The 17,323-nt window shown below is 51.0% G+C and overlaps 2 protein-coding genes across 6 annotated transcripts in view; one reads left to right on the forward strand and one right to left on the reverse strand.

Annotated features, from left to right (window-relative positions):
- The window catches only part of PPP2R5D (protein phosphatase 2 regulatory subunit B'delta), a 34,063-nt gene extending 18,819 nt beyond the window's left edge, over positions 1 to 15,244 (reverse strand). The window contains exons 1-3 of one of the 4 annotated variants that reach the window (XM_053937613.1): positions 15,040 to 15,244; positions 7,286 to 7,393; positions 621 to 840 (exon numbers count right to left, since the gene is read on the reverse strand). In XM_053937613.1, the coding sequence (XP_053793588.1) occupies positions 621 to 840; positions 7,286 to 7,393; positions 15,040 to 15,201 (490 nt within the window). In that variant the 5' untranslated portion in view covers positions 15,202 to 15,244. Of the gene's footprint in view, positions 1 to 620; positions 841 to 7,285; positions 7,394 to 7,794; positions 7,927 to 8,177; positions 8,267 to 15,039 lie in introns of those variants that run through there. The other 3 variants (XM_053937615.1, XM_053937616.1, XM_053937614.1) reach the window with 3 other exon arrangements.
- The window catches only part of ABHD12 (abhydrolase domain containing 12, lysophospholipase), a 36,786-nt gene continuing 33,905 nt past the window's right edge, over positions 14,443 to 17,323 (forward strand). For both annotated transcript variants that reach the window (XM_053937618.1, XM_053937619.1), the window contains exon 1: positions 14,443 to 14,689. In XM_053937618.1, coding sequence (XP_053793593.1) covers positions 14,538 to 14,689 — 152 coding nt within the window. In that variant the 5' untranslated portion in view covers positions 14,443 to 14,537. The remainder of the gene's footprint in view (positions 14,690 to 17,323) is intronic.

Genomic DNA, 17,323 nt, shown 5'->3' on the forward strand with positions numbered 1-17,323 from the left:
TCTTTTTGATACAACTGGAAACTACACACTGCCTCGGCCTTCCCCAAAGGCTTGTCTGTGTCTGTGAGCAACACACAGCAATGGCTCTGCCTCAATGACTGCTGAAAATGCTTTCTCCTTGTCCATACTCATGTTTAATTGCAACATAATATACACTAAGTGCTAATACCAAGCTGCCCTAATGTGGACAGGTTCAATTGCACTATAATAATTTGCAATGGAAACACAAATAGGAGGAAGCCTGGTCCTTCCCCAGGAATAGGTGGATATAGGAACCAAGGACAGTTTGCACCAAGGTCTCTGCACTTTACCACCTTCCTGCACAATCTGCTGAAGAATCCGAGGTAATCCTCAGTACACAGAAGCAGGTTTAAATACCTCAACTGGGAAGGTAAGTACGAAGTTTGCATTGAGAATACTCTGATTATTTTAGACCATCCATCAATTCTCTACCTGCTAACAAGCCAAGCACCTTTCCCAGAACCATCCTTGCTGCACTGCCCATGTAACTAGCCGGACACTGGAAGGGTTGCTTTAGGAAGAGTCCTTAGACCACTGCACTCTGCCTGGAGAAACTGCAGCTTGTCATGCAGGTCACTTCCACCCCACGGCCTCTTTACCTTTGAGGGCTGGGAGTTTCTGCAGTTCCCGGTTTTTGCTCAGATTGAAACGGGAAGAGCTGTGACGGCGCTCCTTCTTCACAATCTGGGGTCCCCCTGAGTACTTGATTTTATTCAGCTGGGTTGGAGGGGGAGCGCTGTTACTGGGCCGCTTATTTGACGTTGGCTGCTGTTGTGGCTGCTGCTGTGGCTGCTGAGGCTGCTGCTGAGGCTGCTGGGCCTGGTGAGGGAGAAAAGAATAAAACAACTCAGAAGCTTTTGCCTACAAGCCTCATAAGCAGATGCCATCAGCATCTTCTTGGAATGAAGAAACCAGGCAGGTTTTTCATTGTTGCACTTGCAGTTGAGTGCATCTCACCAGCTCTGGAGCTGCTGGTTGCCTTTGCAGCATACCTGCAAAGTAAACATCAGTTTTACTCATGTCTGCAAAGTACCACAAAGACACCGGAGCCTCTTGGCACAACCAGTGCTATGGATATGGAAAGCAAAGTTACATCTTGTGACAAATTACATGAAGCAGAAATAAGAACTTTCTGTGGTCCAAACAGAAATCTCAGCTGCTGTCTCTGCAGCACTCTGCAGCATAACAAGCAAGTTTAAAAAAACAGCAATGTGCTTCCTTGTCCTTGTGCAGGGACTCACCTGTGAAAAAGCAAAGCATGTAGTACAGAGCAGACATAAAGGCCTTGGAAAGGCAGTAGTGAAGACCACTACAATCATTGCTGCATTCATGGTCCAGGAGCACCTACAAACCACATGGACCACACATACAAACATACACAACCTTAGATCCCAGGCTGTGGGCTCTACCAGCCTGTCATGGCAGCCCTCTCCCATTTCTGCCTCACTGCTGTCTGGACTTCTGTCGATGGGCTTTTCCCACATCACTCCTTTTAGCCACACAAACTCTCTGCCTGTATTCTCCTCTCCCACTGCACTCTTGTTAAACTGCACTAACAAGAGGCACTTTCTCAAGTTCAGCACATGACCAGAAACTCAAGCCACTGTTTGCTCAGCTCAGCTCTCTTCTGACCCTGCTGAAGCTCTCCTGGTTCAAGTCCCACTTGGACCATAATGACTCAGTAACTGACCCTTTAATTTCACACTGACCCAACCAGTGGAAAACTCAGCACAAAAGAGGGCAACATCCTGCCAGGAAGCAGAGCGATTAGCTGGAACCAGCACCCAGCCTACCCTGGCTGTGCTGCATGAGCCACCTCCTTCCTGCTGGTACATGAAGCCAAGGAGCTGCAGGATGAATCTGTTTAGGATACAGCAAGAATAGCACAATAGATGGGGAGCAGAGGTGAGTGAAATTCTTGAACATCACCTCCTTCTTTCCCCATAATTCTCAGCTGTCACATAGAACACAGTGCTGGTCATCAGAACAGTGACCAGCAGTGTTTTAAGGGAGTGCAGGAGCTCAGCTCTCCATCCTCCACATGGCAAATCTCTTCCTGGCTGAGCTGCAGCTACTCTGCACAGTCCTTTCCCTAAACTGGTTTCCAAAGAGGTGCAGCACAGCACTGCAGTGCAAGAGCAAGAGTTACTGCACCTGCAGCACGTGGGAAGGCAACAAAGTAGGAACAGGGAAAGCTGCCTACAAGAAGATGCTGCTCTACAGATTGGGATCTGTAGAGCAAGTGTAAAGACTTCCCGTGGACAACAGGGCCCAACACACAACATCATTTTTTTTGCCAAGCCATTACTTTGAATGAGAAATCAAAAAAAAATTGGTTCTGGTCTGGCTCTGTTTGAAGGAAATCTTGAGTGGTTCTGTTTCAAGCTCAGCTCCAAGCCAAGGTGGGGGGAAGACAACAAGATTTGAACTCTCTACAGTTTACATTTGTTTTGATTTCCTTCATGGAGCAGCATTGTCCATGATGAGAGGAAGGAGCCAGATAAGCTTGTGATAAAAACAGCAGTGTCTGCCAAACAAAGCAGGCTCAGACTACAAACTGGAGGCAACTTATACTAAAGAGTAGTCTCTGCTCATTTAAGCCAGGACAAAGCCTTGATGGCCAGGCTCCAAGACTGAAAAGCTCATTCCTCACCCTGAATACTTCGGTATCAGGGCAGTGCGAGCCACTCAAAATATTGTCCAGATGCCTTTGGGAATCCTCAACTCTGCATCACTCTCCTTCCATGGGGAAGAAGGGAAAAATCTGAATGCTGAGCCACCACAGAGCAAAGATGGTACAGAGAGAAGCAGAAGATGCACTGGTGTCCTCCCAGGTAACACTGAAGGAAGCAGGACACATGAGCCCTCCTAGCTGATAGGACATGCCCCACCCAAAAACACCACAGGCAAATGTTCAGAGCATGGTGTGTTTATTGCATGTGAACAGGCTGTATCAGGGGGCTGGAAAAGTCCACCAGTCTTCAACAGTCCACAGTCTTCAACATCTTGCATGACGAGAGACAAAACATAGTTTCAGGTTTAGCTGCCAGCTATTTAAGAAAGAGTCATGCACATGCCAAAACCTCACTTTTGATTGCTAGAGAAAACCTGATGGTTGGAGAGGTCAGATATATGCTGCAGAGTTCAGAGGGTTTATGATGGGCTGATTGTACAGGCACTTTCTGGGATCAAGTTGAATCTCTGCTTTCAGGAGGTGCTTCCTGTGGCAGGCCTGCTGTCCTGCTGCCTTCAACACCTCTTACCTTGGCCACATGAATCAGTAGAGGTTTATTTTAAGTTTCCTAACACTTTCTTCTCTGAAGTTTCCACCCCTGAAAACACAGCAGACTACTGAACGTGAAAGCTTTTCTCTTCATGTACAGACTCTTTCCCTGACACCAACACCAGCCAACTGCTCCATGGCTGCAGGCATCTCTCTACCTGAACAGGCTCAGCCCCCTCCTGACAAGCAAGGCTTACACACCATGACAAAGCCAACAGCTTGTGGCTGTTACACTGCACATGCTGAAGTGACCAGAGAATAGCACAAAGGTGTTTGCACCAAGCACAGTGGGGTAGCCCCACTTTCCCCACTGCAGTGGAGCAGCTCCTTGTGCCAACAGGACAGGCCACCCCTAAATGAAACTGAATTAGAACTCCTGCACACAGGCTCCCTGCCTCCAAAGCACTTCTTCCCCACTGGTTCCCACCACCTCTCCTCCTAGTTAGGAACTTGCCTGCACAAGTCAATGAGCCCCAGGCCCTGAGCTTCCTCTGTGCCATTCCTCTCCACCCCAGAGAACAGAGATCCTCTTTCCCCCACCATCCTGAGCTGTGCTAGCTCCTCCTGCTCTCCCCTACCCGTTCATGACCTCACCTCTGCAGGCACTCCTACTGCAGCTGGGTGCATCGCCACTCGGGAAGCCCTTTCTGCCTCACTGGTCCCTTGAGCATCCCCTGCTTGCTAAGCTTCCCAGCCCAGATCTGCTCTCAGCTCCTCCTTCTCAGATGACTCTTCCCTTCCCATCCCTCAAGTCAGTACCTGTTCTCTTTGTCTGCTGTTACACAGCTTCCCTATTAAAATGAGGCTCTCTGCCTCAGAAGTAACACGAACACGCTGTAATGCCTGAATACTCTCTGAATAATGAACTCCAGGTACTGCAGTAACAAGCCCCATGGAGATATGTGCAAAACATGAAAATACAGCAGCTCACTGAAAAGGTACACCCTCTCACAGAGCTGCAAATCTCATCAGCAAGGCTCCAAGCTGCCCTTGAGGCTGCAGAGCAACTCCCATCTTTACTGCTGCTAATGCCTGCTCCCACTTCCAGGTCATTAACTCTTTTCCCCACCCAGCTGCCTCTCCCAGTCTTTCTGGCCAGGAGGAGTAACTCTTCCTCATCCTCTCATTCAATGCTGCCTTGTTCTCTGACATTTATTTTTTCTCCTTAAATAGATACACAGAAATTCTCTGCATTCACATACTTATCATGTCCCAGAGGGACTGAATTAAACATACCTTTAATTTCCCACTCCCTGCTCTCATGTTTTACTCCACTGCTCCTTGTCTCTTCCATAGTAAACTGCCCCCCCCCAAAGCCAGGGGCTGGCCAAGCTCTGCTGGCTACTCACATCAGAGACATGCTCATCTTGGAGTAAAACTAAGAGCACTGCAGTACCCCTGTACTTAAGAGAGAATCCAACACCTGCCTTCCCTTGTGAATGTGCCTGCTTTTCAACATATCTGCCCTTCCAGATCAGCTCCACTAAGAGCTCCTTTTCTGCAGAGAACAAAGCACTTTGCTTAGGGGGTTCTGAACTGGCTCCTACCCTCTTCATCTCCCTCCACCGAGATCCCCATAGGAGCTCTTTGTCCACTGCATTTGCCCAGATCCATCAAAACAGAGCTGCTCTGCAACAAGCTTTACTCATCCCACCAGCCAGACAAGTTGCCTGCAAAACAAATCACAACTTTCTGGTACCAGGATAAATTAAAGTTGATTCTTTCCCCTGCTCCATAGAGCATGGTGTGAGAGAGAAAAGCACAAACTGGAAGAGGGCTGCCCACATGCTACTCTCCTGCTGCGAGCCCATTAAGCATCTACTGAGATATGAAGAAAAAGGAAAGATCTCTTTAGTGCACCCAATTTTCACCCTAGAACAGGCAACCAAGCAACCACAACTCCACAAGGGAATTCACAGGGCATGAAACTCTCACAATGGCAGCAGAGGTATCCAGGTTGGGCTCAGCCCATCAACCCCACCAGACAACACCACTCCCAGCGTTTCACAAGTCAAACCACCTCTTGCTTCTGACATAAGGAAGGAGTTTTGCTCCCAGCACACATTACCTAATTCTTCACACATTGTGAAAGTCAAAATACCTTTCTGTGTTTCCTGAAGAGCAAGAAAATCGCATTCAAACTGGTATACATTTCTTCTTATCAAGGAAAGAGCTCTCTTCCATTCTGTAGCAGAGTACTCCAGAGACAGGAAAGCACCAAGAGGGAACAAACTTCACTGCAGACTCCACAGAGAAAGGAAGAAGAGACCTGTGGCAGTACACACTGCAGAGGTGTCTCCTTTCTGCTCCGCTCTCTGTTCCTATGATCAAAGGAGACACAGCTTTCCATCTTAAAGGAGGGCTGGATTTCGTCTGGAGTATGAGGAAGTGGCTGGGTATGTTTTGTGGGAGGGAATTTTAGACACATCACTTCTAAGTTTCTCCTGCACCCAGGCAAATATTACATGCCATTTCAGGTCACAAAAGGAAGCTTGTCACTTGTGACATTCTTTCCTTTTTATTGCACCAGTTGTAACCAGGAGAGCAGTGCCACAGCCCACTGCTGATTTGGATGGGCACATTAGAGTGACCTGCTTTGTTGGCTATCCATTGCAAGACCCAGACTTTCCTACACCTTTCCAGAGCTGTGAACTCAGCAAAGAGTTCCACATAAATAAAAGGTAAGTCTGACCCCATAATGCCAATGCAGGAGCTCTCTCACTTCCTTGGAGTCTGCAGGCAGGTCTCCCACCAAGCTGTTTTCAGCTGTATACACAGAACAAAATGGATAGAAGCAAAGGCCAGGATGGAGAATCTACAAAACTGCTCTCTGCTGCAAGGCACAGAAAGTAAGACTCTGATTCCTTGCTGGCCACATGGCAAGTTAGGCATGAGCACAAAACTGAGTGGCTCATAGCAGGTTTATTTTCTGAGGCTCTAAAATGCAGATCTGTGCTTTGGAGAAGACTCTAAAATAATATTGACTACAACCATGCCACTGTACTACACATTTCTTCCTAGTTTTGATTAGCCCTACATCTCTCCCATGCCCAACCCTCCAAATTACAAGTGCAATGTGTTCCAGACAAGAGCAGAGCACATAAGCTTCTATGGATGTAGAAGTGGCACAGCTTGTTTGCCAAATTGCAGCTTTAAAATAAATAAACCACACATACATGCCTCCTTCCTCAGACGTGTATAACCTTCTTCTGAGACAAATTCTCAAATTGCATCACTACTGCCTGAATGACAGACAAACTCAGGACTACCAGAAAAGTTCCACTGAACACAAATTTGCGCTAATTCTAAGGACAGCTTATCATACTATCATATTCTGCTGAGGCCATTCTAATGTATCTACCCTGGCAACATCCAAACCGAGAGCGAGACTGCACATCTGGGAATACAGACTGTGCCTTCTTGTGAGGAATGCTGCATTCAGCAACAAGGCTGCTATACCAAAGGAGAACCACTTAATCTCTTGCAGTTTATTCTTCCAAGTGTTCCTATCCATTACTTCCTAATCTCACTCCTCCAGAAAACGCCTCAGAAGAACAGATCTTTTCCTATTGCTTCTCACTACTCTCCCACTCTGACACAAAGTGACAACGGAGTTGATGGCACTTTGCTCTGACAGGAGCACAGAAGTTGCTCCCATCTGTCAGGCTTCCACCTCCTTGATAATCATAGAGTGTCCCTTTCTGCAGCCAACTTCGCTATGCCCTGCCCACCTCTGTGAGCACCACTCGCCCTCAGCTTTGAGCCAAATGTCTTTTAGCAGGTCTGTAGTGTATGAGACTCATCTGGTCTCATCCATAGTCACTGCTCCCTTTGGGCCAATTTTCTGCTCCGACTTCTTAAGATCCTGGTGACATGTGTTATCTGGTGGAACAGCTTGAAGCAGCTAAAATGAAAGATTTAATTCCTCCCCAAAGATGAGTTTGCACAAGCACACTGCTGTACCCAAGGTAAAAGCCTTACCTCTTCTGAATTCTCTGCCCCACCATCCTTCCCGCTACTGCTGCTGCTGCTGCTGCTGCTGCTGCTGCTGCCAGGCTTTGTGGTGCTTTTGGTAGACTTTGGAGACTCCTGAAAGGATGAGAACACATTCAGAGAAAACTTCACCTGGTTCAGAATTTTAGCATCTCTCTGCAGAGCTCAGGTGTGTGCTGCCACAGACCACTCCTGCAGCACACCCTGCTCTGGACATCCACTCCATGCCCTTTCTCCCTGGGAAAGGCATCCTCATCGGCTGACGCGGCAGCTCACGCCCAGGGCGAGGCCAAGCTCCCAAGCCCAGGAGAGATGCTGGCATCTCCTGTCCCGGTCATCGCTAGCTGACCCCGGCGGGGCACCTGCGGGTGACAGGGCCCTGTGCCCACCCAGCCCTTCCCCGGGGCGCGGCCTCATCGGAGATATGCGGTGCCAGGGCACCCACAGCCCCGGCCCAGCCGTCCTGGGCGGCGGCAGAGGCGGATCCGGGCCCTCACCCCGGCGGCGGAGGGAGCAGCGGGGCCAGGAGGTGGGTGCGGCCGTACCTCCCCCACCGGGAGCATCCCCGCGGCCGGCAGAACGCGCAGGGCAGGGCGGGCCGGGCCGGGCTCGCACGGAGGCACCGCCGGCCGCCCCTCGCACCCGCCCGCCTCCCCCAGGCCCGCGCGCGCCCCCGCCGCCCTCCTGCGCCACCCGACCCGCCCGCCGCGGGCGCGCACCCGCGCCCCCGCCCCCTGCCGGCCACAGCCCCGTGCGCGCCCCCGCCCGAGGGCTGAGCCGAGGGAAGGCCGCGCCGGGGAGGGGCGGCGGGAGCGAGCCGTCGGCCGCAGCGCCGCGCGCGGGAGCTTCCCCGGCGCCGCCGCCGCCCCCAGGGCCGCACCTTCTCCTTCTTCAGCTTGTAGGGCATGGTGAGCGTCGGCCCCCAACCGCTCCGCGCCCGCCGCCGCCGCCGCCGCCTGCGCCCGGGCCCGGCCGCAGCGCCCCGCTCCCATTGGGCCAGGCGCGCCGGCCTGCCTAGCAACAGCCTCCGCCGCCGCCGCGTGCCGCTGACGCAGGGCGGCCGATTTTTCTGATTGGCCGGAGGGCGCGCGGGCGCCAGGCACGCCCTCGGGGGCGGGGCTGCGGGAGCGGCTCTTCCGGGGCAGCGGCCCGGGCGCGGCTTCTTCCAGCGGGAGGGACCCGGGGCATGCCGGGTTCCTCGGGCCGCGGCAAGCGCCTGCCCGGGGCTCTCGGGTCCCCGCTGCGTGCAGCTGGCTCCTGGAGAGCGGGAGGAAAAGTGACTGGGCTCCTTAGTCTGCCCGGCTCTCCTTTGCCTCGCTCGAGGCGGAGGAGCCCCAACAGCTTGAGCTGCACCCCAGCTTTGCGGGGCGGGTGCTTGTTAGTGCTCCGATACACAGTTTTGGGGAGGCTGCCCGTGGGAATAAGGGGGCGAGTGAAGCTGGTGTATCCAAGGGTGAATGGAAATGTGCGTCTGAGCACTGCGAGGCCCAGCACAGCCAGAGCTTTGTGGGTGCTGATATGGAGAAGGCTGTTCCTGGGACAGGGGGTCAGGACACTTCCCTGCTCACACGGGGCAGCCCGATTAGCTCATTGGCAGCTGGTCCTGGATCCTCACAGTGGGAGGATGATGTCCAACAGCCTCTATGTGTCACCTTCAAGCCCACCTGGTGGTTGGTCCAGGTGGGCAAAAAGCAACCAGCAGGTAGCAAGCCGCCCTTGAGTTCATGGACCTAAGCAGGACCTGCTGGCAAAGGGGCACCTCATTAGGGCTCATGACGTCTTGAAGGTCTAATGTCAATCCTTCCTCTCATTGTCCTTAAGCTGTGTCTGCTGGTTTGTTGCTAGAGGTGCAAGAGCTCCCATTCACTTCAGCCAGGCCAGTGGTAAGGATCTCATGGAATGTGGCACATGAGTGGGGAGAAAAGCAGGGGACTAGGTGCAGAGGTGGCATCAGAGGTGCTTCAGCAGGAGCACAGTCTTTTCAGTCATTGGGTAAGCTAACCTGGTGTGGCATGTGAGGAAGAAATTCCCTAAGAGTGTTTTGAAAGAGCAGTGCATCAGCTTATTGTTAGCGTGGTTATCATCTTCATTGACCTGACAGTCACTGGCACTCCACAGGATCCCCAGGAGCAGAGCAAGGTCCTAGTTTATGTTGTTCTTCCTCTATGTCGTGCACAAGTGACCCTGGCCACAGCCCCAGCACAACCATCAGGGCACTTGTGAGCAGGAAACTGTGCCAGCATGAGCAGGTAAAAGCCACTTGCTTGAAGAGTTTGTAGGTATCATCATTCCTTGTCATAAGCTGTCACATGGAATTCTGGATTGGCTTTCGTTGGTCCTGGACGTTGGTGAAACTCAGCTTCACTGAACTTGTATTTGGCCCCTGACTTTGTCCAGGTGTCAAGTGACTGATGTTTGGGCCTAACTTCTGTCTTAACACTGTGCCACAAGGTGGCCATCAAGGTCATCTCCAAAAAGAAGGCACTGGATGAAAACCTCAGGAAATTCCTGCCCCGCTGGATGCAGGCAGGGTGAGAAGGTGGCTTTATCAGGGGGCAGCAGGAGAAGCCCCTTGAGCATCATGAAGTTCTGCAGGGAAGGGGGTGCATTTAAGGGTCCCCAGGGCATCAGGGGCTAAAGGGGAAATGGGAGCACCCTTCGGGGAGCTTCATGGGCAGCAGTGCTACTGGATGAGTCAATGGGGCAGGGTTTTTTGAGGTTCAAAGGAGCAGGGAGTGGTTGGGGGAGTCCTGGGCATTGGGGGCACTGTGAGGCAAAGGGCAGGGATTCTGAGGGGCAGGGAGCTCTTGGGAGCTTCAGGAGGATGGAGGCATGGTGGGCACTTTGTGGGGGACTGACAAGGGCTAGGGGAGCAGCGGTAGGCAAAGGGGATGGGGGTGCAAGGCAAAGGGGAGCCAGCGGGGGGCAGGGCCGTCCCATGCCAAGCCCACGCGTCCACAGATCCCGAATGGCTCATCTCACTGAGCCAAGGCATGGAGACAGCTTTTATCTCCTTGTGGACTGGCCCCCTCGGGGAGCATCCCCAAGTAGGTGCCTGGGGAATTGTGTTCCCCAGCCCAGGTAGTGAAGAACTTCATGGAAGCCTCTTTTTGTCTCCACATCTGACTGCTGCACTACACTCTTACCTATTCTCCCTCCACACTACTGCTTACCAATCCAAGCTCTCCTTCCCACCCTGACCCCTCATTTACCCACAGCTCCTTCCTTGCCTCCTGACCTTCCTGGCCCCAGCATCTGCCCACCTTCCATCTGCCCTTGCCTGCCCACAGCACATGCTGCCTATTCTCTGCAGAGGCTTAAACCTGGAAAACATCTTCCTGGACAGTGAAGAAAACCTGAGGATCCCCATCTCCAAGTTTTCCAGAAGGGTGGTACTGCAGGATGTCAGTGGGGAGTCCCTCGGGGTCTCCCCACATCAGGGACTGCCCACCAAGGCAGCACTGAGCCAGAGCTTCCGCCAATCCTATGCTTCTGCATGTACTGATATCCAGGAGAAGCCCTGTGACCTCTTCCTGGCAAACACATGGAGTCCTGAGGTCATCTTCTGCACCCTGCTCTGGGGCCACAAGCCTTGTTATGCCACCAACCTGCAGCACCTGCTGGGCCAGACCCGGCAGTCCTGTCTTGCCACAAAGTCAGCCCCTGACCTAGGACTACAAGGTGGGGGACTGGGAGCAGCTTGGTGTGTGGGGGCATGCAGATTCTCCTGCCTTCAGGAAGGATGCATTCAGCATGGAAGCATGGCTCCACCTTCCATCTGAGCTCTTCATAATTTTCTCTACATGGTCCAGCTAGGAGATGGTTGGGCAAGCAGATGAAAAAGCCCACGGTGCTGAGGAAGAGAAAGCTGTCCTAGCAGGCCTCTCTGCATTTCCAGAGGCTGCCTTTAGCAGCACGTTGCAGTGTCTGCCTCAATTTACCTCACCTTGGCTTTTGTTCCCCTTTCAAGTACCGTCTCGAAGATGGCTCTGCCCCTTTTCTGATTTCTCTGCTGCTTTGAATAGCCTTGTGCTCTTCAGAGACTTTTCTCACAGTGGTTTCCTAACCAGAACTTTCTCCTGGTCTTTCCAGGTCCCTTCAGTATTTCCTGCTCTGATTTCTGTCTTCTAAGGAGATTTGTTTGAGCTCATCCACAGCCAAAATCAGCTCTCATTCCTTCTCTTGAAAGTGTTACTAAGGATCACTACTCATTTGCTGTCCTTTGCTTTCCATCAGTCTTCCTCTGATGGGAATCCAGATGCAGCTGCCTCTGAAGAATACAGGATGGGAAGGAGGTTGACACTGGTGTAGTCCAGCAGGCTGTATCCTTGCCCCATGGTCTGTCTCCAGACCTCTTTGGGATCACTCCACACATACAAAAACGCTTTGGAATGTGTCCTTGCCCATAGCAACAAGTTTCTACTATTGCTCTATTGTAATCTTTGTTCTTGCCTTGAGCTAAGAAATCCCAAATTCTTTCCCACCTTTACTCTGACTCGATTTTCCTGTTCTTCCTGTACATGTTTTGTAGAACTACATTAAGTTACTGGCTGGTAAGAAATCCTGTGTCAGCACATTTCCTCAGCTGTTTTGCATTGTTCAGATACAGTATTTGTTGACCACAGATGGCAGAATTTCACCCTGGGTTGCTTTTAACAGCAGCAGAAGTAAGGTTTGTAGTGGACAATTGCCTCAACAGTCTCTCAAGTCAAGCAGAATTCCACCATGGGGGTTAACTTGGAATTGAAAATGGACCTTGTGCATTGATTTCTGGGGTGTGTGTGTGTGTGGTAATTTCTGAGAATAACTCACAGAAAGGCCCACTACTCTCTTTCAGTAGGTCAGAAGGGCAAGTACTGATCCCAAATGGAATAACCTCTTCATACTGGTGGGATGACTCACACAACTGGAGTGCTGCAAGGGGTACCTATAAACTCTTCAGCCTGGAGAAAAGGGGGCTCAGAGGAGATCTTGCTGCTCTCTACATATTCCTGAAAGGAGATTGTAGTGAGGCGGGGGTTGGCCTCTTCTCCCAGGTCACAAATTATAGGACAAGAGGTAAGAGCCTCAAGTGCCATTTTCCCAGGGGAGGTTTAGAGTAGGAAAAATTCATCACTGAAAGGGTCAGACTCCCAGGGTGGAGTCACTATCCTGGAAGTATTCAAAGAATGTCTAAACATGGCATATGGGGACATGGTTTAGTGGTGAACACGGCGATGCTGAGCTAATGGTTGGACTCAATGATCCTGAGGGTCTTTTACAACCCTAATGATTGTATGGTTCTACAATTCAATATTCTGTGCACCAGCAGCACAGAGGACATTACAGGAAAAAAAAAAAAGTGGTGATTCCTTAATCTTAAATATCTTCTATGATGGGAGAGACCAAGCAAGCACCTGTTTATACACCTGTGTAGTTAAGGAAGGGAAGCATTTAGAAATGCTGAGGTTAGCTTAAGGGCTCCACAGGAAAGTACTTGTTTCTTTCTAGCACAGAGAAAAAGCCAACTGGCATTAAGACTCGCCCACAAAGACTGACTTGCAAGTAATTTTCCTTAGTTGTCCTCAGTAGTAAACTTCACTCTGAGGCATTTCAGAGGATTTATGACAGCTGAGTCTATTCCCCCTGTTTCAAAGCCTGTGGAGCAGCTTGCAATTCCCTCCTCACAGCACTACACTGCCACTCCCAAGCGCCATACAGCCTTTGCTTTTGGAGTGACCACCACTCATGTTGTTGTCACCAGACAATGCTCAATTGCAGAACTCAGTCTTCCCAATGAGACCTAGAAAATAGAACAAATCAAATGGACAAGAACATACCCCTTGCTGCTCAAAGCATGCAAAAGTACAACCAGTCTTTCTGAAAGCCTGGCTGAAAGTTTTCGCAATTATGATCTTATCAAGAGAAAATTTCTGAAAATCTCAACTGTTAGAAGCTTGTAGAAACAAGATAAAACATGTATCAGTTCATTATACATTACTTTCTGTTATTTATCTGTAACTGCTAGATAGTACAGGCTGGCATTATAACAATTGCTTCCTCCTTCTTGGTTCAGTACCTCCTGGGATTATTTAATTTATGTATTTCTCTGGAATCTGGGGTATAGGATCACTTGGCAACAATTCAGAAGAAATGCTTCTCATGCTAACTAGCTTGCACACACACTCTTTCTATTCTTATGGATCTATGTCTTTTTTGGCCTCATGGTGGCCACAGATATAATTCCCTGACAGAATTACATTTTACCCAGTTGCAGTTGATTACAGGATAATTACTAAGTTGGCTTTATTAATTTCTTCCTTACTTCCTTTGGGAGTTCTACCAGGTCTCTTTGTGGCCCTTAAATTGTGTCCACTATCAACGGGTATGCTTTTTCCAAATTTTTGTTAACCTCTCCCTAGGTCTGAGATCACTGAAGCACCTCAAGACCTAAACTTTAACAAGGGAGTTAATTTGTTTTTCTATCACGTGGAAAATTGCCTTTCTTGCTGACTAGGTTTAAAAGTATACAAAGATCAAACATCTAAGAACTTCCTTTCTTAAGAAAATTTTGACATATTCCACACTTTGCAACACCCACGCAGAGCCAGGGAAGCTCTGTAACTTCCTTGCCCTGCCTGTACGGCGCCTCCTTAGGCATAAGTCAAATGAGGACCTACTTTCCAATCCGGTATCATAACACTTGTGCGCCATCAAAGAGCTTCCTGCCTGCCGCTGTTCTCACCGCCAATTCTATCAGTAGGTTGGCTCTGACTCTCCCCACATCCCCGAACCAGCCGTGCCGTATCGCCGTGCCCAGGTGCGTACTGACGCTCGCCGCCGGTCTCACGGCCCTTCCAGACCCCTGCAGGCCAGCTGGGGGTTTCTTTCACGGGCACGCAGAGCTCCCGCCCTCAGCAGCGCCGCCCCCTCGGCGCCCCGAGCGCCTCCGGTGGCGCGGGGCCCCGCCCCGGCCCACAGCGAAATGGCGGCCGCGCTCTTGCCCGCAGTAGAGATGGCGCCGCGGCCGCTCCGAGGCGCTGGCGGGCGGGCTGGCGTCGGAGGCGGGGATTGGTGGGGGCGGTCTAGGGGCGGGGCGAAGGGCGCGGCCGGGGGCGGGAATTGGCGGGCGCGCCGGCGGGGCGGGGCGCGGGGCGGGGCCGGGCCGGGCAGTGCCGGGCAGGGCGCGCGGCGAGTGAGCGCGGCCCCGCTCCGCTGCCGCCGTCTCCTCCGCCGCCGCCGCTGCCGCCCCCGCCCCGGCATGAGGAAACGCAACGAGTCGGTCACGGTGGAGCATGAGCGCGCCGCCGCTGCCGCCGCGCCCGGGCCCCTCGACAAGGGCTGCAGCCTGAGGCGAAGCCTGCGCCTGCCTGCCTCTGCCGCCGCCGACGGCATGAAGCGTCCGCTGGGCAGGTGAGCGCCGCGGTCGCTCCGCCGGGCTTTGTTATCCCTGTGTTACCGTCTCGGGGGCACCGGGAGCCTGCCGGGGAGCGGGTCGGCAGCGGGGCTGGGTCTTGCGAGCAGAGGGGAAGGGCCGCCGCCGCCCGGCCGAGGAACCCGCGGGACGGACAGGTACGCGGGCCCGGGATGTTCCCCAGCTCAGCCCTGCTTCCCTGGCTTTCCCTATGTGCCAGGAGGGCAGGTGCCGGCCCCGCGGTGCCTTCCGTTCTCGGGGCAAAGAACTGGTCGGAGAGCGGGGCGGTAGCGGGACCGGCGGACCCAGCCCTGGCCAGCTAAGGATGGGAGGGGTTTGGTGTTCGTACCTGGGCGCTGCTGCCTCCAGCCCCCTTTGGAGCAGGCAGGCGTTCTCCCGAACAAAAATGGCTAGCACGGAATCCTTCCATCAGAGAGCGTATGTGGAGCAGCAGGGCCCTGCAGGTAGGATGTCTGCGTTTTTGGAAGAAGCTGGTGGCTGTCAAAGTCATCTCTTTCCCATAAATGAATCAGATTTAGGGGTCAGTAGGAGAAGCTGACATGCGTGACTGTTGGAAGGAGTTTAGCCGTGGCATTTTGCCACCTGTGTTAACGTTTTAAACGTTTTGTGCATATTTATAGTGGGGAAATGTTTGTGTACCTTTCTAAAAAGACTGTAGCAATAGAAGGTGCTTATCACCTGGCCCCTTCATCGTACAAGGTTTTGGGAGGCTGCAATACACGATGAAGACTTGCCTCCCTGGCCCTCTGCGACTGCGAGTCAAGATACAACCTTTTAGTTTCACCTAAACCAGTATGGTGGTATTCTTTGTATTTTCAAAGTGTGAAGAATGTGTAATGAGCAAAATAGTTGTGTGATTTGGGCAGCTGAAACCAAATTGCTGTGCTTCAGCAATACATCAGCCAAATTAAAAAAAAAAAAAGGTACTTATCAGCTATTGTGGATGTTTCTCTGCTAAATTTTCTGAGATTTTTTCCTGTTCTCATGACAAAATTAGCATCTGAAAATAGCTGTGGATACTTGCCATGTTCAAAGACAGAGGCTTTAAAATGTGATTTCTCATATTGGGTAATAGCTATTTAATTTTGTGCCCTGGAGGTAAACCTTTGGGATGCTGTCACTGCTCTGTACATGTTATGACAAGCTTTTGGTAATTGAAAATGGCGCTGAGTTGATCTCTCAGTTTCCATGACTGTGCAGTGGATCAAACTGCGACAGTGCCCTGCTTTTATAACATTTTAAAATTTGGCACATCTATTCTCTTTGTCCAAGTGGATGTCTTCTAGACCAGTGCCACTCGAATGATGGCTTGCTGGTTTCTTCACCATTATGAATGGCACTCAAGCACCTTTTACTCAAATGGAAATGCTGTCGGTGGTGAGCATTGAGTAAGCCCTAAGAGCACTGAGTGCAGGCTCTTGGCTTGGTCTGGCAGGCAGGTGCTTTGTGGATCCCAGACACAGCACAGCTGTATTGGGAGGGCCAAGCTAAAAATAGGGAAAGCACATCCTGTCTGCAAAAAATATTGTTGCATTTATTTCTCCATTTACACATTTAAAAATTATCAGCAGTCAGGCTTTCCTTGTTTTTCTCCACATTCTGCTTTTGAAGACTGTTTCAGAAATTCTTGAAGTCCTACATGGATTCTGGCTCTTTCCCCTGGCTTTCTGCCCCCCTGTCCTTTTTGGGTCAGGTACTATGTTTCACACAGCAGTGTTTCTCCAACTTGTGACATTGTAGGAGAATCTTGTTTGAAGCTGATTTTTCCTTTTCCCCATTTTGAAATATCTGTATTTCTGTGATTTTTGTTTTCTTTCATGCTGTCCTCTGTTGTCTACCTTTCTTACTGACTTTCAGTGAACCTTCTCTGACTTCCTCTCCTTGTGAGCCTTCAGACAGTGCTTTGCAGGCAAAGTGTCTCTGTCTGCCAATACCTTCCAGGATTGTTTTTTACGGGAAAACAAACGCACTGCTGAACTGTGAATCTGAGCATGCAGGAAGGGGAGGTCCAGGCAGAAGAAGGTATGATGCCCAGAGATAAGCTTCTTGTCCAGAACAATCACCCTGAGTTGGGTCAGACAGCCTTCTAGCTCCATATCCCACCTTTGGTGGACAGCAGGGAGTGTTTAAGGAGGAACATGAAGGTACGCATGCAGTGACCTCCCCAGGGTAGTTACCCTGGCTGTGGTCAGTTATGTGGCCAACAAGTTGCTGTTACACCATCTAGATCATCATATTTTAATATGCAAGGTCATGCTGTTATTGCAGCATTCCTTATACCGCTGGAAATAAAAATAGTGTTTGATTGTTGTTTTCAATGGGTTACATCAGTTTTATTCCCCAGCTTGCTGAAGCTGTAAGGTGAAAATTCAGCTGCAAGGTTTCTGGGATGGTGGAGGTGGCATAATATCTGAAATTGGAGATTTTTACCACAGCAGACTATTCTTATCTTTCTCCTTCATGAAACAGTTAAAATCAACACATGAATGCCGTGTTAAAGGGGAAGTTGGGCTGTCTGCATTTCATGCTGCTGTTCTTCAGCCTCTGCAGGCTTGGGGAAGCAGCACATGTGTGGGTTTCCATCTCTTATTTGTAAACGATACAAGCCACTG

Source organism: Vidua chalybeata, chromosome 3, assembly GCF_026979565.1.
Source record: "Vidua chalybeata isolate OUT-0048 chromosome 3, bVidCha1 merged haplotype, whole genome shotgun sequence".
Taxonomy (NCBI): domain Eukaryota; kingdom Metazoa; phylum Chordata; class Aves; order Passeriformes; family Viduidae; genus Vidua; species Vidua chalybeata.